Genomic DNA, 26,667 nt, shown 5'->3' with positions numbered 1-26,667 from the left:
TAGAGAAGAAAGGAAAAGGACAGGAAAGAAGGGAGGGGGAGAGGAAGTTAAAAAACACAAAATCATGTTGGGCAATACTGAATTCAGCTCACTTCTGCATCATACCATGACTGTTTACTGACTACCTGGTTTCCTAGCACTGTGCCAGTTCCTGGAAGGCATTTAAAGATAAAAGCAACATTACCTTTGCCCGACAACATCATTAGCTAGCCTCGGGGTGTGCTGAAAAGGATGCTGTTTGGTGAAGCAGGGGGCTTGAGTTCAAATACTCTTTCTGCCCTGTGTGGGCTGGACTAAGTCTCTGATCAGTCCATAGCAGACTTTCTAGAGAGCACTGGAGACAAGCTTCATGAATTGCTGGTGGGTACAGGTTGAGTAGAGACAATTGTACCTCACCTTTAACTATGGCAGCTTTTTAGCTATTTTCTTCAGGGGAATCCTGAATTAAAGCTCATTTTGGGGAAAAGAATAATTTTTTTTTTTTGCTAAAACAATTTGAAAACAATGGGGCTTAATTGTCTCTGGGGTCATTCACAACTCTAGGAGAAATAACACTCACAGACAATGGGAGAATAATAGTTCAAATAAAAAATATTGGTAGAAGGTCAGTAATTGAATCTTTGAGCATTATTGCCTTCAGATGATGCTAATTAGTCAATTTTAATGAGTAGTCTATAGTTCAAACTAAGATCTTCTTTTGCCTGAAATTACAATGGCCTTTTAACTAAGCTTCTCAGAATTTACTCTGATCACTTTCCAATTTGTGTTCCATGAGGCAGTCAGAATTATTACTTAAGATGCCAGTTCAATCTTGTCTTCTCTGTTTAAAACCTTTGGGGGGGTCTTCACTACTTTTAGGAGAAAACACAGGATGTGAAGGTGACCTCAGATCCACTCTGACCTAGCCATCGCCTGGCTCTGACATCATGCTTCATAGCTTCCCTGCCTCTCTGTTAGCATCCCTGACAATTTTCTTTCAGTTCACAAAATGTTCCCTGCTCTCTCCCACTGCGCAGGCTTCACACCTGCCGCCTTTCACCAGGAATGCTTTCTTCCCTTTGCTGCAGTAGTTTCCACTTATCCTTAGATCTTGGAGCAAATTTTCTTCTCAGCAACGTGGTTCCTCTCTCGAGAGGCTGCATTGTGCTCGTTGGGTTGAATCCTACGTCCCAGTTGACCGTGATCTCTTTTTCTATTTACTAATGAATGTCTCCTTCCCCTGAATCTGTCAGCTCCACATCTGCATTTTTCCCCATGTTATTTACCACTTTATTTCTCACAACTTTCTAGCACAGGACATGGTACTCAGTAGCCATTCAAAACACGTGGTTCAATGAATGTACAAACATGTGATTTCCTGATCAGAATGTGCCTCAAAGGCATGTTGCCATAAACTCCTGAAAATTGCATCTCATTATCATATAGATAATCTATGAATTTTCCAAGTTTGTTGAATATGTTTAGATTGTCTTCCTCATTCACAAATTAAAAAAAACTGAGATCAAAGAGAGTTAAATGACTTATCCAATGCCACTCAGGGAATTCTTGAACAGATTGTAACTAAAATTTGGGTCTTCAGACTGACAATCCAAGCTGTTGTTAAAATGAAAACTGCAGATGGAGGTAGTCTTCCACAGATGTGTATCCAAATCCTGAATTTAAAAGGGGTCTTCAGAATCTTCATGGAAAATGCATAGCATGAAAAAGGTGCGGATTATGAGATTTTTTTCACCAAAATGAATTGATGTATTAATTCTAGTTTTACATGAACTTATTGAAGTACCCTCATATATCATGCAAAGTCTCTTACTTTGGGGCCTGTTCCATACTGAAGAAAAAGGAAAAACACACAAAAAAGCCACTTCTTACAATTAAATTCAATGAAGTGAAGTAAAATTCCCAAAGTCAATTAGGTGCTTAGCATCAGTATGATTAAATATTTCTTCTCTACATGCTGATAGCACACATTTTAGAGATTATAGTGTTGTGGAGCAAAGCAGATCTGAGGAAGCTTGACTTGTGGACAGCAGCATAATTATTTGCATTTTCCAATGACTCTTTGTTCTTTGGTTTGTTTTTACTTCTCAGATTCACATGGCCTTGACCTAGTAGTCCAGGCTGTAGCCAAGTACAATGTAATTATGCATTGTTGAGATGAAAATTTCTTGGAGGCATCAACTTCAGGCTTCAATCTTGGGGCCATGGCATTCGAACTCATGTCAGCTTTTAATGTATTTTCTTTTCCACATAGTGTTTAATTGGTGTCTACAGAAAGATTCTGCCTGCCAGGATAATCCTTGTCTCTATTCTGATGACCATCAGTATCTACATTGGCTTTGATTTTTCTCTTTGAACCCAATACTTATTTACATGTAGATTTTTACCTCCATAGACTCCTACAGTGAAACACAGGGATATGGCTTATTATGATTTATGGAACTCACGTCATTTTTTCTTTATCTGATGATAGTCCTGGCTCTGACCCTTATTACTTGTGTGACTCCAAAAGTCTCTAAGCCTACCTTAGCCCTCTGTTTCCACATCTGTTTGGTCAGGATAATAAGAGTAGCTACTGCACAGACTTACAGCCTAGTTAATATATTTGATATTTGTGACAACTTTTCATTACCTAGAAATACATGCACTGAGATGATACAAATATATTCAAGAGTACATGAGATGAAGACCTGAAATATTTGATGCCAGTACAGTTTCTGCAGATGCTTCAGTTGTATATGACAAAAAATGAGCCTAAAACTTTTAATTATATGGTGGAGAAGCAATCGAACTTAAAATATTAGGGCTTTCAGATTTTGGTCACACAAGCCAAGGTAGGTGAACATATTTACTGTCTGTGTAACAGTGGCACAGTATTAGAGTGTCCAAGTTTCTGTTTCCTAGTAGAATAATGGAGAGAAACTAGTACCTAGCCAAGGAAAGGCATAAACAGAACATCTTTCCCTTTTTTACCCCTCATCAGACAACACTGGAGACCAATAAATAGTTTTTTTTTTTTTTTTTTGGAAAGTTAAAGTAGAAAATAATACCATGTACACATGCTGCACATGTATGAGTCATTTGATTTTAACACAAAGCATATAAAGGCACATTCCTTGGTCAGCCTTTGGATATAATGTGAAAATCTTTTTTAAAAAGGTTTACTTATCTATTTTTTTTTTTTTTTGACAGGTAGAGTGGACAGTGAGAGAGAGAGAGACAGAGAGAAAGGTCTTCCTTTTGCCGTTGGTTCACCCTCCAATGGCCGCCGCGGCCGGCTAGCTGCGGCCGGCACACCATGCTGATCCGATGGCAGGAGCCAGGTACTTCTCCTGGTCTCCCATGGGGTGCAGGGCCCAAGCACTTGGGCCATCCTCCACTGCACTCCCTGGCCACAGCAGAGAGCTGGCCTGGAAGAGGGGCAACCGGGACAGAATCCGGCACCCCGACCGGGACTAGAACCCGGTGTGCTGGCGCCGCAAGGCAGAGGATTAGCCTAGTGAGCCGCGGCGCCGGCATCCAATGCCTTCTATAAATTTTAGGAGTGCCTGTATTTGGAAATATTTCTTGAATATCTAACACAAGTGTAAGCCAATTAAAACAGAACTGTTAATAAATTTCCCATGTAGACATACAATCTGTATACACATATAACACATTACAAGAGAGAGAACCTCAGAACAGTTTCATTTATTAGCAAAGCTATTTTGGCTGCCACTAGGCAAGGCAGGAGAAAAGACAGAAGGAGGCTAGGCATATAGCATTTTTGGAGCGAAGTTGCTCTGGACTTACCACTGTTCTGGAGTTTTTCTTTGCTACCCCTGCCAAATGTGTTAATGGAGATGGCTGGAACAGATGTTTTGCCTTCCTGTGAGATGTGGCTCCACTGGGTTAAGTTTTAGGATTTTAGTGTTCCTGTAAGAAGAGGAGGTAGTTAAAGAAGACACTATTTTAAGGAAGACAGAATGGTGGGTAAAGGGAGAGGAGGGGCTGAGCTCGCCCCAGGGAGGGGGCGGGGTGGGGGTGGGGAGGGTTGAAGTCAGACTTCATTGCCTTTGACCAGCAGGCAGAGTCCTTTCTGGAGCTGCTTGTTGGGGGGGGGGGGGGTGCGGAGCACCACAGGGGCCTTGGTAAGGTGGGCAGGAAGATGTGAGAGGGGCTCCTGGAAGTTGGGACAGGGTGTGGGGGCAGGATGAGTAGAGGTCATGTTCCTGAGGGGGCAGCAACCCTGAAGAAAGAGCAAGAGTGAAAGAAGGGAAAGTCTAGGGTTCAAGAGGAGACTCCAAGCCTTTCTCCTGCCCAAGGGCTTGGAATGAGGAGAGTTGCCAAGGTGAGAGGGAACAGGAGCTCTAGAGAGAGGGGGGAAGTGGAGTGAGTGGAGGGCTGTGTGTTCCTGAGATGCAGGCTTCTCAGTGGAGAGGGATAAGGCAGAGGTGGGCAGGTAGAAGATTTAAGGGGAGGCCCTAGGCCTTCTTCCTCCATGAGGACTTGGAGTGAGGGAAGTTGATCCGGAAGCATGAAAAGGGCTTGGAACAGGGGACCTCGGACCATTTGCCATTTCTCTGTGTGAGGCTATTAAAATCTTAGATAATTCTGAAATGAAAATGCCAAATTAGAATCATTGCCCAATTTATATTGAGGCCAAATTTTAATGCAGAGATGAATTAATCACTCTCACTTTCCCTCACCCCTCAGGCCCAGCTTGCACAAGAATTAAGAGGTAGGCCAGAGGGAAGTTAAAATTTGGAACCCATGGATTAAGCAAAATACAGTCTGAGGGAAGAGGGTCCTTTCACAGGGCATCCCCCAGGTAAAGAATCACCTCAACCAAAAATCTGAGTTGTGAGTCCTCTAAGAGGAGAGAGCAAGAAGCCCCACGCTTAGACTAGTGTCCTAGTTCTAAGCTGTGGCAGAGAAGCAGTTCCCCAGAGCGAGGAACACTGACCGAGCACCCCAGGCCCTATGGGGGGGATGAACTGGTCACAAGCCTCACCCCAGCACGCAGGAGGTGACAGAGACCTCTCTCACTAATCCGATGGGTTGAGAATTAGGTCCCATGTGGGCATTAGGGATGCGATCTGGCAAAGGCGAAGTACAAGCGGGAGTGAGAAAGTGTTCTGGAGAGGTGTCTCTCAGGGCCCGTCTGGTTCAAAAGGGAAAAAGGAGATTGTAGGAAAGGGAAGGTAAGGGGTGGGTAGAGACAGTAAAAAGTGGAAGGAGTTCAGAAAGGAGAAGAAAGTTTGGAGGAAGGGTGGGCAATCAGCTCTTACTGAGTCCTCCACTCCCCTCCTCACACAGGGCACAGAACAGAGAGGAGACAGAATACAAACTCTCAGCCAGACTGAATTTATTCAGAGAAAATAAACTCACAGAGGTCAACCAATTGCCTGCGTGTACATAGACCACGCACGTGGCAGAGGGCCTAGACCCCAGCAGGCTGGGCCTTTTTTTGTCTTAAGTGGGCTGGACTGGGGATGGGAGCCAGTAGGTAGAGGTGAACTTCTCTATACTGGTTCTTCAAGTTTGGCCCAATGACTTCCAAACCTGGTGCCAAAATGGGGGAGTCGGGGTGGGAGGGACGGGGAGAATACAGGGTATGAGACTGAACTGGTCTCTTGAAAGAAGGCAGGAGTAACAAGAACCTAAAATGGCTGAGGCTTATGTCCTTGTTCCATAATATATTCTTTCTTTTTTTTAAGATTTATTTTATTTATTTGAAAGGCAGATACAGAGAGGCAGAGGTGGTGTGGGGCACAGGGGCTTCCATCAGCTGATTCATTCCCCAGATGGCCGCAACAGCCGGAGCTGTGCCGGTCTGAAGCCAGGAGCTAGGAGCTTCTGGGTCTCTCACACAGGTATAGGGGCCCAAGACTTGGGCCATTTTTTACTGCTTTCCCAAGCTACAGTAGAGAGCTGGATAGGAAGTGGAGCAGCTGGGACTCGAACTGGCACCCATATGAAATGCTGGCACTGCAGGCCGTGGCTTTACCTGCTATGCCATAGTGCCAGCCTTCATAACATATCATTTCTAACTTTAATTCATTCAAAGTGACACAACAGTAGAGCCTCTTAAGAACCAACATATCCCGGTTGCCCCTCTTCCAGGCCAGCTCTCTGCTATGGCCAGGGAGTGCAGTGGAGGATGGCCCAGGTGCTTGGGCCCTGCACCCCATGGGAGACCAGGAAAAGCACCTGGCTCCTGGCTCCTGCCAGGATCAGCGCGGTGCGCCGGCTGCAGCGGCGGCCATTGGAGGGTGAACCAACGGCAAAGGAAGACCTTTCTCTCTCTGTCTCTCTCTCTCACTGTCCACTCTGCCTGTCAAAAAAAAAAAAAAAAAAAAAAAAAAAAAAAAAAAAAGAACCAACATAAATATTTCTAGATTTTAATAAACTCCCAACTCCCAATATTTTTCAATAGCTTCCCCTTTATTTAAATCTGTAGCTTTTTTTTTTTTTTTTTTTTTTTTGATAGGCAGAGCAGATAGTGAGACAGACAGAGAGACAGGTCTTCCTTTGCCATTGGTTCACCCTCCAATGGCCACCACGGCTGGCAAGCTGCAGCCGGCGCACCGCGCTGATCCGAAGGCAGGAGCCAGGTGCTTCTCCTGGTCTTCTATGGGGTGCAGGGCCCAAGCACTTGGGCCATCCTCCACTGCACTCCCGGGCCATAGCAGAGAGCTGGCCTGGAAGAGGGGCAACCGGGACAGAATCCGGCGCCCCGACCAGGACTAGAACCCGGTGTGCCGGCGCCGCTAGGTAGAGGATTAGCCTAGTGAGCCACAGCGCCGGCCCAATCTGTAGCTATTTTTGTCAGCAACTGGCCTGTATAGAATTTTCCCCCAAAATTCAAATTAGTTTCTGTGAGGAGCAACTCGGACTAGACTAAGTTACTGGAATTAAGACTTATTCTATGCATCTGCTCTCCCACAATATGGTGCTGCGAGAGGAGGCAACAGCTTCTACCCAGCTGCCTCTCACCAACTTGACAAGCTGCAGGAGCTGCTCCTGACTGGAGGAGAGCAGCGTACTCGGCGTGTGGGTAGCAGAGTTGGGATTGGTGGAAGAGGACTATAAAGGAGGAGAGAGACAACATGCACCAGGAACATCTAAGAGGAACACCTGTGCAGCCCCCGAGAGAGCCGGCCGGCGGTGTGCCACTCTCCTGCGGAAGTGGGGAAAGTGGCTAGGGGGAACCGCCCTTCCACGGAGGTGGAAGGGACAGTAGCCAACCCGGGAAGAACCAGCAGCAAACCCGGGGAGGGCCGAGCAGACAAAAGAACAGTGCAGGGTCCTGTGTCGTTCCTCCACGAAGACGGGGAGCGACAGTTTCCACAGGAAAAATCTCAAATTTCACTGGTTTATTTAACATTTAATCTGATAATATAATGACAGTAAGTGCAACAGACATAAAGAAGTTTGAGAACAGAAGCATGTGAGACTTGAAAGCACAGGACCAAACACCAAGAGTATTCAATGCGCTGTGAAATCACACACACCCTATTTAAGAGAAGGAAGGGAGAGAGTCATTTTTCTGGCAGTCATTCACAAGGAGGTCAATTATGAGAGCTGGTTTCACCTGAGACAGAGGCTGTTCTACCCAATAACTTGCTGCTATCAGTGGCACAACCTCCTCAAGGTCATACATCAAGGAAAAAAAAGATAATAATAGTTGACACATTTTAACCATTTATTATGTGCCAGACGTAGTTTTAAATGCTGTGCATATATTAGCTCATTTAGTCCCCTACAACATCATTGTGCAGCAGATTCTTTTATGTTTCCTGCATTAAATGGAGTTTGAATAGACGTAAAGATGAATGCTGCAAGAGAAGAGAAGAGGGATAAAAGGACTCCTGTTGTGAAGGCTGAGAGCTCCCTTCCCTCTTTGCCTGGATTGCTCTATTCATGCCTTAGATTTAAGATTAGACCTTGGTTTCTGAAAGAATGTCGAACTGATACATGGATCAGGTTGCAGCATCTCACTATATGTCTTTACGGTATCTTTGACATCGTTTTTTCCAACACTTCCTGTATTTGTTATTGTGCCATTAATCCCAGACTTCTCCTACCAGTATACAAGTTCTGTGATGAGGGAGACCCTGTTTTTCTCACTAACCAATGTATCCCCCATGACAAGGAGGGAGGCTGGCACAGAATGATACAGCATTTGCTCAACTGCAATGAGGGATCCTTTTGAGATAGGAGCTAAGAGATAATTATGCTTTGAACTTGCAGTGAGGAAGAAGGTTTTCCATTCAAGAAAACAGCATATGCTGATGCAGAATTGAGGGTGATATGAATTTCATACAGAAAAGGGAAATCAGAAATCAGAGGGAGTGCATAAATTAAGATTAATTAACTTATATGCGCTTTGGAGGCAGACAATCTGATGAGAGATCCCAGTGAGCTGTGTGTTCAGTGTCTTCTGACCCTAATTGACCTTATCTGTAAAATGAGGATAATATTAGTACCTTCTCCACAGGGTCATGATGAGGATTACCTAAGATGTATACATGGAGTTCTTAGCATATAATAAGTGGTCAGTAAATATTAATATTTAGCATAACTGTCCTCAAGTTAGTTAGACCCCTGTGGTGGGATGAAACTCTGGAGGGTTTGTCTACTTAGCTGTGGAGTTTGTATACTGTTATTTAGAAGTTGGGGATAGAAAGAGTGTTGTGGTTTAGTAAATGTTCTTGGGGATCCATTTGAAAGAACTAGGGAAGCAGTGTATCTCTCTTCTGCATGTAAAAGAATTTTGTATTCTTTCCCTGAATTAGAGTAGTGGCTTTCACAGTGGAGTAAAATCACTGGAGGGCTTTGTGAATACAGATGGCTAAATCTCAGGCCAAAGTTTTCAAGAGGTCTGGGCTTGGTATATCCTAGGTGATACTCATATTGGTGGCCTGAGGACCCAGGCTACACTTAGATTAGGAGACTCTTCTCAGTGACATGCACCTGCTAGAAACTGAGCAAAATGAGTTCCCCTTACTGAATCCTGCAAGACTTCATAAAGGATGGGTGGGGTCAGGGAAAGTGATGTCTGTGGTTGAATAAATTTAGAAAATTTTTATCTAAAAAAAAATCAGTAGAGAAGGCAACAAGTTTGTCTAAGTTTTTCAAACTATTTGGCAAAAGCACCCTGGTCTTTTAAGATTCATTTATTTACATATTTATTTGAAAGGCAGAGATACAAAGAGAGAGAGAGGACAGATTGAAAGAGAGAGAGAGAGACAGAGAGAGAGAGATCCTCTCTCTGTTGATTCACTCCCCAAATATCTGCCACAGCTGGTGCTGGGCCTGGCGGAAGCCAGGAGCCTGGAAATCCACCTAGGGCTCCCACATAGGTGGCAGGGTCCCAAGTACTTGGGCCATTGTCCACTGTCTTTTTTTTTTTTTTTTTTTTTTTTCAGGCACATTAGCATGAATCTGTATCTGAAGTGAAGCAGCCAAGATTCAAACTGAGGCTTTTAGGGGATGCTGGCATCACAGGTGGTAGCTTAACACACTGTGTCACTACTGCCAGCCCCAGGACCCTTTTTCTTGAAGTTGTTTTTGTTTTGTTCTGTTCTGTTTTGTTTTTAAGAACTTGGGTTCCTCAGAACACAGCCTTGAAAAAGAATGATTTACACCAGAATCAGAGGCAATGGCTCAGATTATTTGGTATGATATTACATATTGTGATTTATCTTCTTGTCAAGAGAGATCCTCATCCTCCTGCTAGTCTTTGAGATTCTAACACCTTCTGCTTAAGCAGATGCTAATGGCTTTGCATCCCTGCAGGTACCGCCCCTGCTGGGAGGTGGTGTGACTGCTAACCAGCAGTTGCCAGAGCCGCAGCAGGAAGATGCTCCATTTCTGTTATAATTAGGGTATAAATTTACCCCATTTGCCTTAGGGACATTACTAACCTTAAAAAGTAAACTATTACTAAGACAAATACAAATGGATAAATATAGGTTATTTTAAAATTGAAAAAAAAAGTTTTGCACGATATACTTATCTGAACCTTATGATAACTTTGAGAAGGCTAGAGCCATGATTAGTCTCCTCATTTAAGGTGAGAAAACTAAGGCTTACAACAATTGATGATTTTCTAGGATTATGAATAATACTTCTGCTGCTATCCTACATGGTCTTTATTCCCTTTTCTTGTCAAAGGGAATAACATTAGCATTTATACTGAATCTTCATGTATTCATTCATTCGTTTAGTCATCCCTTCATTCAATAAATGTTTAGTGAAGACCCCTAAGTACCAGGTGTTGTGTAAAGGGTAGTGATAGAGTGATGAGTAGGAAAAGATGTGCATAATAGAACATTCTCCCAGTGAATGGAGAACTAGAAATTTAGAAAATTAAATGAGACTGGCTTCTGACTGGTCCTGCACCATGCTTTAACTTAGGAATCTGAAGTCTGAAAACACTAAACAACATAGCATCCTGAAATCATAAGATAGCATGCCTGATAGGGAACCTAATAGATTGTCTAATATAGTCTCATCATTTTTAAGTTTATTTTATTTATTTGGAAAGCAGAGAGAGAGAGAGAGAGAGAGAGAGAGAGAGAGAATGAGTTAGAGAGAGAACCTTTGAACCGTTTGTTTGTTCACTCCTCAAACAGCCAGAGCCAGACCAGGCTGAACCAGGAGCCTGGAACTCCATCCAGGTCTCCCACATGAGTAGTAGGGCCCCAAGTATTTGAGCCATTGTTCATCATTTACCCAGGTGCATTGGCAGAGAGCTGGATCAGAAGTTGAGCAGCTAGGATGCTGCATTGCAGGTGGTGGCTTAACCCACTGCTCTACAACACAGACCCCTTCTCAATATTTTATTAAAGAGTAAAACGAAATAGTGGAAAATGTTCTGGCCACAGTGAATATATTAGTATTGGATTGCTTTGTAACAAATTATCACAAATTTAGAAGCTTAAAATGACATAGGTTTATTATCTTACCGGGTCCATGAGTCAGGAATCTGAATGTGGTATAGCTGGGTCTTCTGCTTATGTATCACAGGCTGAAGTCATAGTATTGGCCTGACTGAGTATAAAGCTCTGATCTGTTGGCTCTGGGAAGAGCCCACTTCTAAATTCCTTTGGATTGTTGGTGGAATTCAGATCTCTGCAGTTGTAGGACTGAAGCCGCCCTTTTCTCATGATTGTTGGCTTAGATTCACTCTGGGTTTCTAGAGATTTCTCCAGTCCTTGTACGTGGCCCCTACATTTAAAGGGATGAAGGTATATCCAGTCCTCATATCTCTGATCATTGACCTCTGCCACCAGCCAGAAGAACAATTTTTAAAGGAATATCTGTTATTAGAATAGGTCCACCTAGGTAATCTCTCTATCTTTGGGCCATCTGTGCTGTAAAAAGGAACACAACTGTCAAAGTGATACCTCATCAAAATCACTTGTCCTGGGATTCTGGGGACTGCAGTAGCAGTTTTTTAATTTTCCCTATTATAGTCACATAGCTTGGTAATACTACAATAGGGAAAAGATACCTTGAGTTTTCTTTGGGTTCATTGAATTGGGGTTTTGAATTTCTGTTGCTGTGTAGTGAATTGCTCCCAATTTTGAAGCTTAACACACTAATTGTTCTATTATGCACAAGATCCGTGGATCAGGAATTCATGCTGGGGTGGCTAGGCAATTCTTCTGTCCCCTTTGGAGTTGACTGGAGTTACTGATTTGTGTTCAGCTGGTAGTGGGGCTGGACTAGAGGTTCCAAGAACACATTATTCACACGCTTAGTACCTTAACACAGATGGCTCAGGTCTCTCCATGTGACCCCAAGCAGGGTGACCAGAGTGCTTTAAAGAGCTTTCAGAACCTCAAGAGAGAGTTTCCCAAGACAGAGAAGGTGGAAACTACTTGTCTCTTCAAGTCTGGGTTGCTAAACTGCTGAATCATTCAACCTTGTGGCACTGGTCAAAGCTGTGGTAGGGTCTGCCTGGATTTATAGAGAGGGTACTTGGCAGAAGTATCAAAGGCTGTGTGGCCAACTGACACATATAACAGAGTTTCCATTCACTATTTTTGTAGTGTTATACATTTTAGTAGAGGAGGAGTACCTTCTTCAGGGACTCTGTAAAGAAATATTTTATAACACAAAATTGCCATTTAGACCTTTGTCAATCAAGATTGTTGCTTAGTGGACTAGTAAGGTTCATGCCCCTTGCTCTGTGTTTCTCTCTAGGTACATGCTTTTTTGTTGTTTGTTGTCATTGTTCTTTATTAGTTTTATCAAAAGCTGGTTAAAGGGGGAGGGAGAATATCCAATAAGCTACTGTTCTTTTATTATTTATTGGGTGTATGTGTAGGGTAAGAACAGGAAGAGAGAAAGAAGGAGATTCTGCCAGCATTCCAATTCTGGAATGATCCCAAATAGCCATTCTGGAATTAGGCCAAGGCCACAGGAAATAGCCCTCAGACCTCCTGTAAGATAGACTTGAACTATAACTGCCTTGATCACTTGACCACCACAATCTCCCATTCTGCCTGCTAGATGAGTGTGATATTTTTCAGTTTTTAAAAAAGATTTATTTATTTTATTTGAAAGGCAGAGTTAAAGAGAGAAGGAGAGAGCTTCCACCCACTGGTTCACTGGCCTCAATGGACAGGACTGCTCCACGTTTAAACCAGGAGCCTAGAACTTCATCCAAGTGTCCCATGTTGGGGGCAGGGGCCCAAGCACTTGGACCATATTCTGCTGCTTTCCCAGGCTCATTAGCTGGGAGCTGGATTGAATGTAGAGCAGCTGGGACTTGAGCTGGTGCTCGCATGGGATGCCAGCGTCGCAGGCAGCAGCTTAGCCGGTTACACCACGTCAGCCCCCAGAGTGACATTTTTCATATCTTGGAATTAGTGTCAGTTCAGAGCAAGTGTTCAGTAATCCCTGAAAATTGTGATTATTTCCTTTCCCCCAGTGCACAGTTACCCAGGTAAAACATTGTAGATTTCAGAAAAGTCTGGGAGAAAAATTAACCATGTATACTTTTGGCAGTGTGCAGAGTCCTCCTCAAGGGAAGCATTCTGGTTCTGGGTTCCAGGTACTCCTTGTGTGACCACAAGCAAGTCGCATAACATTTCTGTACTCTTTCCTGTTTGTCACATGGACCAGACCTTGATAAGCATCATTCAGCTTTGGGATTCTGGAGTTCTGCCACTCTAAATGCATAGGCAGCTCCAAACTGCTACTCTGATAGTCCCTGACTTCTTATTTTTGCCTGCTTTTGTGTATATGTGTGTGTGTATATGTGTATGTGAGGGGAATTTTGGTGGCAAAGGCTTATCCTGAATGTGCATTAAATTGTTCTATTAAATAGAGGACACAAATAAAACCAGGCAAGCTCAAGGCAGCTAGCTGTCAATCATAAGAGCCTACAAGTGCCCTCCCAACCATGCGACAATGAAGTTTTTAGTTAAGAATATCTTTGGCATATATTTATGGAGCAAAACAGAAGGCAACGAGACCCAACATGGTGTTAAACAAAGGGTGTGCAATCTGGATGAGGGGCATGGAGATATGTGCTGGGGATGAGCTTCACCGAGGGTGCTATGCAGGGTGTATTGAGGCTGACACCACTAGTCATATCTCCATTTCCATCCGTGTTTGTTATTCTGCATGTGTGGCAAGTAGGGCAATTGACTCACTTGGCTGACGTAAGGCAAGAAAATAAGCATTTCCAGATCTTTTTCGTTGTTTTTAGTTTTTGCTCTTTTTTTTTTCCTGGGGCGCGGAAGTAGCTTCCTGTTCAGAATAGAATCTGGAGGCTCAGGGGAGTGAGTCAGAAATAGAATTGAGTTCTTACGATTTCTGTGGATAGCTCTGTCTTATCCTTCTTCAGGGCCACCTCTCAATTATTCTTCCCACCTCCATGCTCCCAGTCTAGCCAATCAACTCACACATGGGTGAATTGTAATCCCAGTGATGTGACAAGTCCCTAGTGACCATCAATGCTTGACTTTTCCTCTCTGAGTTCAGTTTTTCATACTGTTAAAATGAGATTCATAATACTCTCTCAACCCAGCCTAGGATATGGAGAAATTGTAAAGATAATAATTAAAGAACAAACAGAAGAGCTTTAGAAAGCTTCAAAGGAATAAAAAAAAAAAAAACTAATGTATCTCTTACTTAATAGTTATTCTGGTTTCTTTAAAGGACTTATTTTGTAAATTTTTCCTTGAAGTACTACATACAAATAAAAAGTGCAAACATACTAAGTGTATAAAAGCATTAATTTTCACAAACCAAATCCACATGTAACCAGCACCCTGATCAGGATATAGGGCATTATTTGCACTACCAAAGGCACCTAGGAATTCCTCTGGGCACTATAAACCATTTCCCTAAGAGAGTTACTCTTTTCATTGTCACATTCACCATAGGTCAATTTTGCCTTTAAAAAAACAAAACAAAACAAAAACATGTATATGGTATGAACTCGTTGTGAGTGGCTTATTTCCTCTTTCTACTCTTCTATGAGATTCTTCCATGTTGTTTTGTGTAGTTTGGTCATCCTTGTGTCCTATTGTGTGTATGAAAGTCTTACTGCTGGTGGCCATTTGTGTAGTCTACAGTGTGGGGCTATTGCAGAGAGTACTACAACCTTATATGTGTCTGTTGGTGCACTTGTATATGTGTTCCTGTTAGATACATAGTCAGAGTGGAATTGCCTGGACATGGTACTCATACACTAAGCTTTCTAGATAGTTTAATAGATATTTCTTGTTTTCCAAATTTACTGAAGCAAATTCCATTCCTACCACTAGTGCAGGAGAGTTACAGTTATTCTATATCTTTGCTAATATGAGCATTTTCCATTGTTTTGATTTTAGACCTTAGATTTTAAAAATTTATTTGTGAGGCAATGAGACAGACAAAGCTCTCATCTGCTGGTTCACTGCCCAAATACTCTCAATGGCCAGGACTGGGCTGGGAAAGAAGACCAGAGCCAGGAACTCAATCCAGACCTCCCACCTGACTCATTACCTGTTGCTTCCTAGGGTCTGAAATGGCAAGAAACTGGAATTGGGAGCCATAGTCAGGGATCAAGCTTAGGCATTCTAACATGGGATTTGGGCATCCAAACCATTAGCCCAAAAGTATTTTTAATTTTATTTTAGCAAAATGGTAAATTGTGTAGTCTCTCTATAGGTTTTTTTTTTTTTTTTTTTTTTTTTTTTTTTTTAAGATTTAAAGTCACACTTAGAGAAGGAGAGGCAGAGAGAAAGCAAGAGCGAGAGTGAAAGAGAGAGAGAGGCCGGCGCCGCGACTCACTAGGCTAATCCTCCTCCTTGCGGCACTGGCACACCTGGTTCTAGTCCCGGTATGGGCGCCGGATTCTGTCCCGGTTGCCCCTCTTCCAGGCCAGCTCTCTGCTGTGGCCAGGGAGTGCAGTGGAGGATGGCCCAAGTCCTTGGGCCCTGCACCACATGGGAGACCAGGATAAATACCTGGCTTCTGGCATCGGATCAGCGCGGTGCATCAGTTGCAGCACGCCGGCCACGGTGGCCATTGGATGGTGAACCAATGGCAAAGGAAGACCTTTGTCTCTGTTTCCCTCTCTCTCACTGTCCACTCTGCCTGTCAAAAAAATAAATAAATAAATAAAATAAATTAAAAAAAAAAAAAGAAAGAGAGAGTTCTTCCATCCTCTGTTTCACTCCCCAAATGGTTGCAACAGCCGGAGCTGAGCCTATCTGAAGCCAGGATCATCTTTGGTGGCAGCATTGTAGGCAGTGGCTTTACCCGCTATACCACAGCACCAGCCCCTATAGTTTTAATTTGCATTGTTCTGATGATGAATGGAGTTCCATGTGTTTATTGGCTTTTTAAATATCCTTTTGTAAGGAAGTAATTTTTATAATATATAACATTCCATTTTAAAAAAGATTTATTTATTTGAGATGGATTGTGGGGAGGAACAGAAAAAGAGAGAGAGAGAGAGAGAGAGAAAGAGATCTTCCATCTGCTGGTTCACTCCCCAAATGCCTACAACAGGTGGGGCTGGACCAGGCTGAAGCTGGGAGCCAGAAACTTAATCCATGTCTCCCATGAGTATCAAACAGACTCAACTTCTTGAACTATCACCATGGCCTCCCAGGGTACACATTAGCAGGAAACTGGAATCAACAGTGGAACCAGGATTCAAACTCAAGCACTCTGAAGTGGAACGTCGGCATCCCAAGTAGCATCTGAATCACTAAGTCAAATACCTACTCCTGCAATTCATCTGTTTTAATTTTGTAGTAGAAAAAAAGATTACATGTCAGATTCCTTTTGTTTAAAATTCATATTCAATTGATTCCAGCAGGACTTGTTGCTTCCCAGTCCCTGGGATTTGTGGATCCGTAGTTACTGTTTTCAAAGGGATAATTTACCATGTGAGTTCCATGCAAGCATAATAGTCATTTTCATGAGAGACACTGAACACCTACAATACATCAGGATCTTTATAAACATTATCATTTCTGAGCCTCAGAGCAACCTTGCAACCAGTATATTATAATTCCCTTCTACAGCCGAGAAAACGGAAGCCTAGAAAGGACTTAGTTCAAGGTTAAATAATGAGTACCCGAGCTAGGATTCAATGCACAATGTTTTCTGACTCAAGGCCCACATAGCTCTTTCTTGTGCAAGCATCAGAGTGACAGCATTCATTAAAATTGCAGCATGAACAACCAGTGAACTAGGATATTAGGTTGTAACCAACTGGGCAGTTCTAGTAACCAAGAGGACTGTTTTTATCTGAAACATTTATAGAACATTGTTATTCCTTGCCTTTAGTTATGATAATGTTTGATGGTCAGTTATACCTTCCTCTCCCTGGAAACCTCCTGGAGCTTGATATCCTCAATTCTAGGTCATAAGCCGAAGGTGCAAGATATGCATTAGTTACCCCAATTGAGAGATCAGTAAACAGAGACAAAATGTTACATGACTTACTCAAGGTTAAATAGCAAGGTCATTCAAGGTCAAATAGTGGCAAAACAGGTTCAGAACTCACTCAGCTTATTCCCACACCTATGATCAAAGCAACTCATTCTTCAGATCATTGATCTAAATGACCATTATTGTTAAGGCCAATTAGGTCCTGATTAGTCCGTTCTTACTTGGCAGCCTCTTGGTCTGAGTCTCTCCTTCTCTAATTTGCCTATTGCCCAGGAAGAATAAAGCAATCTTTCCATTCTTGGCTTTGGAGCACCCTGCTGTTTCAGCCCTTCTGTCATTCCTAAGAGGCCTCTGCTCCCTCCTTCACTGTCTTCAGCATGTCCATGCCCCAAAGCAAAGTATTGAATTTGAATATGCAGCTGATGTTGCCTGTCACCTCCTTCCTGACAGAGAACTATGTAATTGCAAAAATTGTTTCATAACCCTCCCCAATTAAGCTCCTGACAACCTAATTTTAAAGACCCTGTTGAATTTTTACATTGCTGCTCTCCACATTCCTCCTTCCACTCTCCTGCTGTGTTCGCCAAGCAAGACCCCAGCACTTCCAAGTTAGGAAGTATATTCTGTATGGTAAGAGATGATAAAATCTTTCAGTTCACCCTTCTTTTTGTTATGAGTCACTTAATGTGGTGCTGGCATCTTGTGAAGAACTGAGAGAAGAAGGGAAAACACATTATTAAGGGAACGATAGAAACTCAAAGAGAGGAATAATTGAAACCAAATATTTATCTGGGAAAATGACAGGAAGAGTGGGCCAATTGTAATTCTGTTTTTTCCAAGCATTTATTTATTTATGTGAAAGGAAAAGTTACTGAAAGAGAGGGAGAGACAGAGAGAAATCTTCCATCCACTGGTTCACTCCCCAAATGGCTGCAACAGCTAGGGCTGGGCCAAGCTGAAGTCAGGTGCCAGGCCCTACGAGCTTCTTCTGGGTCTCCCACATGGGTACAGGGGCCCAAGGACTTGGGTCATCCTCTGCTGCCTCCCCAGGTGCATTAGCAGGGAGCTGGATCACAAGTGGAGCAGCCAGGGCTCGAACTGACACCCACATAAGATGCCAGTGTCTCAGGTAGCTTCTTCTTCTTTTTTTTAAACTTTTTTTTTCATTTGACAGGTAGAGTTATAGAGAGTGAGAGAGAGACAGAAAGAAAGATCTTCCTTTTCCATTGGTTCACCCCCCAATGGCCGCTACAGCCGGTGCACCACGCTGATCCAAAACCAGGAGCCAGGTGCTTCTCCTGGTCTCCTATGCGGGTGCAGGGCCCAAGGACTTGGGCCATCCTCCACTGCACTCCCGGGCCACAGCAGAGAGCTGGACTGGAAGAGGAGCAACCGGGACAGAATCCAGTGCCCTGACCGGGACTAGAACCCCGGGGTGCCGGCGCTGCAGGCAGAGGATTACTCTATTGAGCCACCGCGCCAGCCTAAGGTAGCTTCTTACTCCACTGAGCCACAAAGCCAGTCCCTTAGTTTTGGTCCATAGTAGCACATACATACACCGAGGTTCCTTTCAGTTGAGCCCCACTATTCTGACACCACTGATGTGCGCATCATTTATCCGCACCATTCCTTTAAAATACACACACACACACACACACACACATACACACACAGCACGAGCTAAGGACAGTGCATCATCAGACACCTAGAAACAACTATTTGTCTTCCCAGTTGAGTCTGTGGCCTACAGAGCACACCGTGGAGTCATACAGAATTGCTAAGGCACCCATTACAATGTGAAAGAAATGCCAAGAAGAAACACAAGACATAATTCCGAACAGCAGTTTCATTTTTTTCACTTTCTCTCCACTTTTAAATACATACTCCTCATAGGCAAATGGGAGTTATGGATTATGGGTTTTCTATTTTTGCTGAGATCTTTTTCTCCCCTCTCTCTTCCTGGCACTCGATTTGTATGATCTTCCCTAATGTGCCACAGGCCAGGGACTGCATCCTCATCTTAGGCAAAACCACCAATTAAAATCAGCAGGGAGTTTGCTTGAATTAGGATTCCCAACCTGGGCTCCCCCGCCGGGGGGCTCTGCCTTTGAAAGCGCTGATGGGAAGCCCTGGGTGGCAGAGCCTCTGTCCTCCAAATGATGGTGACTCCATGCTGTGTGTTGGGGAGACCTGCCAGGTTGCCAGCAAATCCTGGCCAAGGTCAAGACATAGCCCTCACGGGAGCAGCTGCAGTGTCTCCACGGCTCTGAGCCCAGTTTTTCTAGAGTCTGGGGTGTGGAGGGTTAGGAATGTACAGCCAAGTAATTGAGGGAGCACTGAGTTTGGATCTAGAAATCCTGAACTCTGGTCTGCTCTGCCCATGCTGTGTGATCATGGATGACTTACAGTCCCTCTCAGATCTTCAATACTTCCATCAGTGAAATGGCAATAGAGAGGGAGTCCTATCTCCCGAGGTTGATGTTGCATAAAGGGACACCTGCCACAATGCAGAAAGCACTCAAGAAGCATTGATTTTTCTACCTCAGCAACCAAGTCTCAGTGCGTGGTTGTAAACATGAGGGGGATGGGCTGACCATTTCCAAGGCTTCTTCTGGAAGGTTCTCTCTGTCATAGGTCCAATTTACTTCACTGGGAGCACTTGGCATCTATCAGTCAGACTCTAGAATTGTGCACTTTAGAAATGAAAATGCAGCTTCCCTGTCTCTCCTCCTTCTTCTTCCCATCCCTTCTTTGATCCCTTGTCGTCAGCATGAATTGAAATCCCTTCCAATAGAAAGATGCTGATTTGAACGTATTGGAGTTCAGCTTTGGCTGAAAATGGAAGATGCTGTGGACCCCTAGGGATGGAGAAAAGCCTTTTAAAACCTGGTCTTTGCTGCCTCACACTGACTGCCTTTCAGAGGGGCTGTGCCAGCCTTGGTGAGACCCTCCCCTCTGGAGCTGGCCTATTAAGATGCTTTTCTGTTGCCAGGGTTGAGGCAGGCTGTCACCAGATAGCCTGGGAAATGGTATTTATAGATCACAGTCCCTCCTACACTTGGTCCCCAGCCTCTCTCTATGCACTTGTCCGTGATCCCCAATTATCTGTGGATGGAGGAGAGGGACGCTAGCAGGTCCAGGATAAGTGAGGAATGTGATGATAATAGGCCCTTCGCACACTCAAACTTTCAGTATTTTTCCATTATTTCAATTTATTTATCTTTTTGTGGTTTGCTTCCTTTCTGCTCATCTTATCATTGTAACTTTACAATATGATTTCTAATAGTGCACCCATGCTCAAAGTAGAGAGTCTGGTATTTGAATGTGGAAACATGTAGTAACTTTTTGATCTTGTACAGGTTATGTCCGTTCTCAAGGACTAATTATCTTCATCAGTAACACCGAGACGTTGCACACGGGGCTTCAGGAAATAGTATGAAGAACCACTTGCACTTTGCCTACTCTACAGGGAGTGCTTGGTAGATGTGTGCCATAGAAGACTTCACTTGCTCTAGGGAACTGCCTGCAATTGAAACTTGAACTCTTGATGGTTTCTAGTCATAACACTGAATGGAGGTGGAGAAAATATAGGAGATTGTGCTGATTATTGAAATTTGTGCTCATTATTGGAATTTGCATGTGTTAAAAAGAAACTAACAAATGGATGTTTGTTTTTCTGCTTTTAATCATGCTTCAAGGTGAAATATTAAAAAGTAAAGTGGTGTATGTAAAAAGTAAAGAGGCTGGCCTTGGACATCAGGATTCAGAAGGAACATTGCTCCCCATTTTGGGTCCACCCCACTCTACTTCTCCAGAAAAAGTGGGGGATGGATGACCAGCCCGTCTTCAAATGGACCATCCAGTGTCCACATTCCCTGAATCTGTGTGTTGTGACAAATGAAGTCTTGGCTGAATTCCTGCATTTCTGTCCTCCGCACTCTGACTTCCTTTCAACAATCTCCCCTCCAGTGTGTACTTCTCTGTAGCCTCTGTCTGCTTCTCTGTTCCATCTTCTCACTATCTGCAACACCCAGTCCCTTTCTCCCCTCTTGTCACCCTTCCCCATTCTCCACCTTTCTCCACTGTGTTCTCTTTTTCCCTCTTTCCCTCGGCCTCGTGCTCCCTGCTCCCCCTGAACACCATCTCCTTTCTAAATCCTCTTGCTGTATCCTTAATGCCTCCTTTGATGCAGCCCACAACCTCATGATTATTCTGAGGTCAGGAGATGCAGGTGCCATGCCACTCGCTAATGCGTCTCAGAGGGCCTCTGTCCCCAATCCCTCCTGCTCGACAGGGCTGGAATCCTAATTTGCCATTAGCCCCGTCGCTTGTTGCAGCATCACCAGGAACTTTCATCTTTTTATTTCCCCCACTGAGGATTCTGAGAGTTCAGCCACAATGAACCATTGATTCAAGGAGTGGGGGCTGTGCTGCTGACAAAGGGTCCCAATGATGAGACACGAGAAAGGGGGCGCTCTACGGGGTTACAGAGTGCCTTGCAGATGGGAACAGAGGAGCTCTAAATGGGGCACTGTCCTGTCATTTGGAGAGCGAGTGACAGGGGCAAGTGTGGGCCATTGGAAAGAGGCATTTTGAAATGACGCTCCCGTCAGATGGAACCACGCAATCAGACCGGTGTGGAGAGCCCCTGCAGCTCGCAGAAATATCAGATGACTCATCCCCCAATATTCAGTCAATGTTCTGGTTTGGGAGGTGGGAGCCGCACAGCTCATTATTATTCTAGCTCCGTTTGCTGAAGGCTGGGCCTGCTGCTGTTCTCCAGGCTGTAATAGGATTGGTCTCACGAAGCAGAGACGGGAAGGCCTGGAGCTGTGTGGGTGGATGGGGTGGAAAACTAATACTGCAGTCCCAAGGGGAGAAGTTTGTTTTTCTTTTTAAAATGAAAAATAAGAAAATTATTAATATTCTTTGTACATTCATTCAGCAAACATTCATGCATTCAGTAAACATCTATGGAGCTGGGCTCTGGGCTGGGTGCTGGGGCTTGGGGTGAGGGAGCAGAGACCTCCGACGTGAAGCCTCAGAGCCCAGAGAGGACACTGCCAAGGGGTCTCAATACCATTTTTTGGATGTTGCTAGGGATTTTTTTATAGCTAGGGGCGGAGATGGTTCTGTGAATTTAAAAGGCACAGTGATTGAAGGAGCAGCACTGATTATTCCGCCATTTTCCCTCAGTTGATAAGCAACTCATTTAAAGCAAAGCATGCTGGGAAGCCATTTCAACAGTATCCATTTTCAAATGGATATAACAAATGGTTTCCCTCAAATTCCAGAGAGATAGTGAAATCCCTGCGAGTGTCAGTACCTTCAAAGGAAGAGCTTATTCTCTGGCATAAGAGTACTTTTTATTATTACCTTTGTCATAATTGCTTTATGGCAGGCTCTTCTAAGCACTTTCAATCTATTATCTTATTGGAGCTTTTCACCAGCTGCTTAAGCTAGGCTTCATTATCTTGGTGTTAGGTATGGATACTGAGGCTTAAAGAGATGAAGGGACTCCTTCCTGACTGTGGGATGGAGCTTTGCTCCCAGTTCTGCTTGGGCCAGTATTCTTTTGCCTCTAAGCTGCACTTCCTCCCCCTGGCCCTTGGTGCTTGTGTTTTAATCATTGTGGGAATGATAGATTACATGGATTGTGGATACTTCCTACCATGGGGGCACCATGCAAATTACCTTCTGTCTCCAGCTTCATGAAATGGGGATCAGAAACCATTAAGACCACCATCATCATTACTGCCAACATCACCACAGCAAACCACTCATTTAAGAAAGGTGTTCATGGCCCTTGCTTGACAGATAAACAAAAGCCATAGCCATGAGTCAAGAGACTAATCACTGATCATATGAAGTTGAGTCTGTCATTTCGGCTCTGAACTTCTGTGGCCATGTCTGCAAAATACAGTTGGCAGTCCCTTTGCAGGAATAACAGAAGTTAACATTCATTGAGCCCTTTGTGCCTTCCAAGTTTGGGACTAAGCCTTCACATAAAAATGCATGTAATCCCCACAACAGTTCATTGTGGTGAGGCGATTAGGAAGGTGAAGGAAACTCCCCAGTATTACCTCAGCTTGCATGTGAGAGAGCCAGTGTTTTACGTGATCCCTGTCTGACCTCAAGTTCCAAGCTGTTTTCAGGGTGTTGTTGTGAGGCTCAAATGAGGAAACGCGAACGAATATGCCCTGTGCTGAGTAAAAAGTGCTAGACACATGTAAAGGATTATTTGTAGCGTGGAAGACAGCCAAGAGATGACTTGCACAGAAATGAGGAAAGATGAGAGGCCTCTAGGCTGACTGCCTTACATATTTTTACCTATTCTTTTGTTACTTCTTATCTGATCAAGTATCCATCTTCATTGCAGTGTTGCAGTGGCTGGACTTTGGGTGGAGATTCCAGTATCATTTGTAGTCTTGAGGGGCACAGGGAGGGAGGCCTAGAGATATATGTTGCAATGGAAGCACCACTTTGTTGCGACTTTGGAGCTCTAGAAAAACAGAGGAGTAGCAGCTTGAATAGCCACTGTGAGGATCATGGAAGATGATCACCATGAGAGCACAACATGATTTCTCAAGTATAATAAAATATAATTTCTTTTTTGAAGTTGTAACCTCATGGGAGCAATCTGTGAAGAGGTTAAAAAAACACAGAACCTTTCTATTGCTGCTGTTCTTGTTTTTGTTTTTTAATTTGTTGTCATCCAGGAGGGCCATTTGAATTTAGACACTTTAATTTCCTGAATCAACTGTCTTTGGAGCTATTGGAAACAAAGGTTGGTAGGAACAAGGGACATTTATTCCAATCTCCCCGTGGTATGAGTGAGGACACCGAATACTAGGAGTATAAAGTCAAACAGCTGGTTTGGGGTAGGCAATTGGTTTAGGAGTTAAGACACTTCTTAGAGCTCCCACACTCCGTATCAGAGTGTTCGAGTTCAAGTTCCAGCTCTAATGCTGACCCCTGATTCCAGCTCCTGGTTAATGTGCACATTAGCTGCTGCAGGTGATGACTCAAGTAGTTGGGTCCCTGCCAACCATGTAGGAGACCCAACAGCTGCAGCTCTTTTGGGCATTTGGGGAATAACCCAGTGGATGGGATACCTGCCTTTCTCTCTGTCTCTCTTTCTGTGTCTCTGCCTTTCAAATAAATATATTTTTTAAAGTAGCTGGGTTGTGACATTACAAGAAACCAAAATGTGATTCTTAACAATTCCTATTCAGCCACCTTTCTGTTGTAATGGCTCCATTCTGTCCTGTCATTCTTTGAAATTGGTGGCTCTAATTTGCATTATTAGTTGGAAAACCACAACCCACAGCCTCGCTCTCAGTGTTTAACATTCTCGGTTTTTTCTTTTTCCTCCAGAACCATTCAGCAGTGGCTTGCAAGGGTACAGTCGCTTCTCTACTGCAATGAGAATGGGTTCTGGGGAACCTTCCTGGAGAGCCAGAGGAGCTGCGTCTGCCATGGTAGCACCACGCTGTGCCAGCGCCCCATCCCCTGCATCATAGGCGGGAACAACAGCTGTGCCATGTGCAGCCTGGCCAACATCTCCCTCTGCGGCTCCTGCAACAAGGGCTACAAGCTGTATCGAGGCCGCTGTGAACCACAGAACGTGGACTCGGAGCGGAGCGAGCAGTTCATCAGCTTCGAGACAGATCTGGACTTCCAGGACCTGGAGCTCAAGTACCTGTTGCAGAAGATGGATTCGCGCCTCTACGTCCACACCACGTTCATTAGCAACGAGATCCGCCTCGACACTTTCTTTGACCCTCGGTGGCGCAAGCGCATGTCCCTCACACTCAAGAGCAACAAGAACCGCATGGACTTCATACACATGGTGATCGGCATGTCCATGCGCATCTGTCAGATGCGCAACAGCAGCCTGGACCCCATGTTCTTTGTCTACGTCAATCCATTCAGTGGGAGCCACTCTGAGGGCTGGAATATGCCCTTCGGAGAGTTTGGCTACCCACGTTGGGAAAAGATCCGTCTCCAAAACAGCCAATGCTACAACTGGACTCTCTTGCTGGGCAACAGGTGGAAAACGTTTTTCGAGACGGTCCACATCTACCTACGTAGTCGGACTCGGCTACCTACCCTCCTGCGAAATGAGACTGGCCAGGGCCCTGTGGACCTGTCGGATCCCTCCAAGAGGCAGTTCTACATTAAGATATCAGATGTGCAGGTATTCGGATACAGCCTGAGGTTCAACGCCGACCTCCTCCGAAGTGCAGTGCAACAGGTCAACCAGTCCTACACGCAAGGCGGTCAGTTCTACTCCTCTTCATCCGTGATGCTCCTCTTGTTGGATATTCGGGACCGAATTAACCGCCTGGCCCCTCCAGTGGCCCCGGGGAAACCCCAGCTGGACTTGTTCTCTTGTATGCTGAAACACCGACTGAAGCTCACCAACAGCGAGATCATCAGAGTGAACCACGCCTTGGACCTCTACAATACCGAGATCCTCAAACAGTCGGACCAGATGACAGCCAAACTCTGCTAACCCGGACTCCTTGCTGTGACTTTCCCTTTTGATGTACAAACACAACAAAAACGAACAAAACAATAATTTGTAAAATGTAATTAATAGTCAAAGAAAAGGAGGAAAATCTTCATGTGTTGGGAACTAAGACGTCCTAGCAGCTGTATAAAACCGTTGGGCATGTTTGTGATTTCTATACTCTGTCACGAAGAAAGGTCTCAGCCTTTTGTGGAGCTTTGAGCAACTTGCTTCTTAGGCCTCAGGTGCTGTATTGAGGGGGGAGAAGGGGAGAGCATATGCAATGAATTGTAAAGATCTCTGCTGTGCAGGTGCTAAGATTAAACACTAAAAAGAAAGAGAGATATATGTAATGTACAACCGACACTGCCATTTTTCCTTGTGGGAGGAAATGGACACAGATAAAGAAGATATTTCTTCGGTTATGATTTCTTCCCTCTTTATGCTTAATTCCTTGTGGTTCTTTCGACTCATTCTCACACAGGGCTGGCATGCAATGCCAGTGCTATCTCATACACGTGGCTTCCTTCATTCTCCAAAATTAAAATTACTGGAAGCCGACCAATAGGTAGGATTGGGAAGAGACACATTCCTGTCATTACAAGACAATGCACAACTTGAGATGTCATCTCCTCAAGCTCATTAGTTGGGAAATAGGCTCAGAGAGGAATGGGATGCCAATGACCACACCCTGAATAATATTACTGCCTGAATAAAAACCTGAGCCCCACCTTTACCTCCCTTTGCAACATACCTTCTTCCAAATCATGCTGGCCACTTTTGTGTTGTCTCTGCCAACATGGCTGTGGAAGGATGAAGTATTTTGCAGACTGAGGTTGTTTTGACAGGTTTCCATACTAGTGTGTATGGGTATCCCTCCCACCTACTTTCTTCAAAAAGGAATGGTTTCATATTTCCTAGAAATACTTTCAATATGAAAGAGTTTTAGTTTGAATAAAATCAATGACCAAAAATAGGCTAAGTTTTAGTGTTGCATTGGTCTACAAGACAAATTCCTCAAGTTAGCATCTACAAAAATTATCTAGAGGTCATCAGAATCTGTGATAATGTGACACTTTATCCTTTGATTAACACAGAATACACATACATACACACAGTACACTCCTGTAGAAGATTTGGCCAGATAGCACTTCATGGTCTTCAGGAACTCTGGTTTTATTTTATTTTATTATTTTATTTTATTTTATTTGCTAGGTGGTACTTGCAGAAGGTGCTTCCCAAGCCTCCAGTTATTAATT

General features: G+C 44.0%; 1 protein-coding gene across 1 annotated transcript in view; it reads left to right on the top strand.

Annotated features, from left to right (window-relative positions):
• The window catches only part of BRINP1 (BMP/retinoic acid inducible neural specific 1), a 208,685-nt gene extending 182,852 nt beyond the window's left edge, over window positions 1-25,833 (top strand). The window contains exon 8 of the mRNA XM_002720507.5: window positions 24,271-25,833. Coding sequence (XP_002720553.1) covers window positions 24,271-25,411 — 1,141 coding nt within the window. The 3' untranslated portion in view covers window positions 25,412-25,833. The remainder of the gene's footprint in view (window positions 1-24,270) is intronic.
• Window positions 25,834-26,667: the final 834 nt, after the last annotated feature.

Source organism: Oryctolagus cuniculus, chromosome 1 (assembly GCF_051225735.1).
Source record: "Oryctolagus cuniculus isolate XC-2025 breed Fujian yellow rabbit chromosome 1, ASM5122573v1, whole genome shotgun sequence".
Taxonomy (NCBI): domain Eukaryota; kingdom Metazoa; phylum Chordata; class Mammalia; order Lagomorpha; family Leporidae; genus Oryctolagus; species Oryctolagus cuniculus.
Note: the sequence above shows the minus strand (reverse complement) of the source record. Positions and strands in the feature narration are given on the sequence as shown.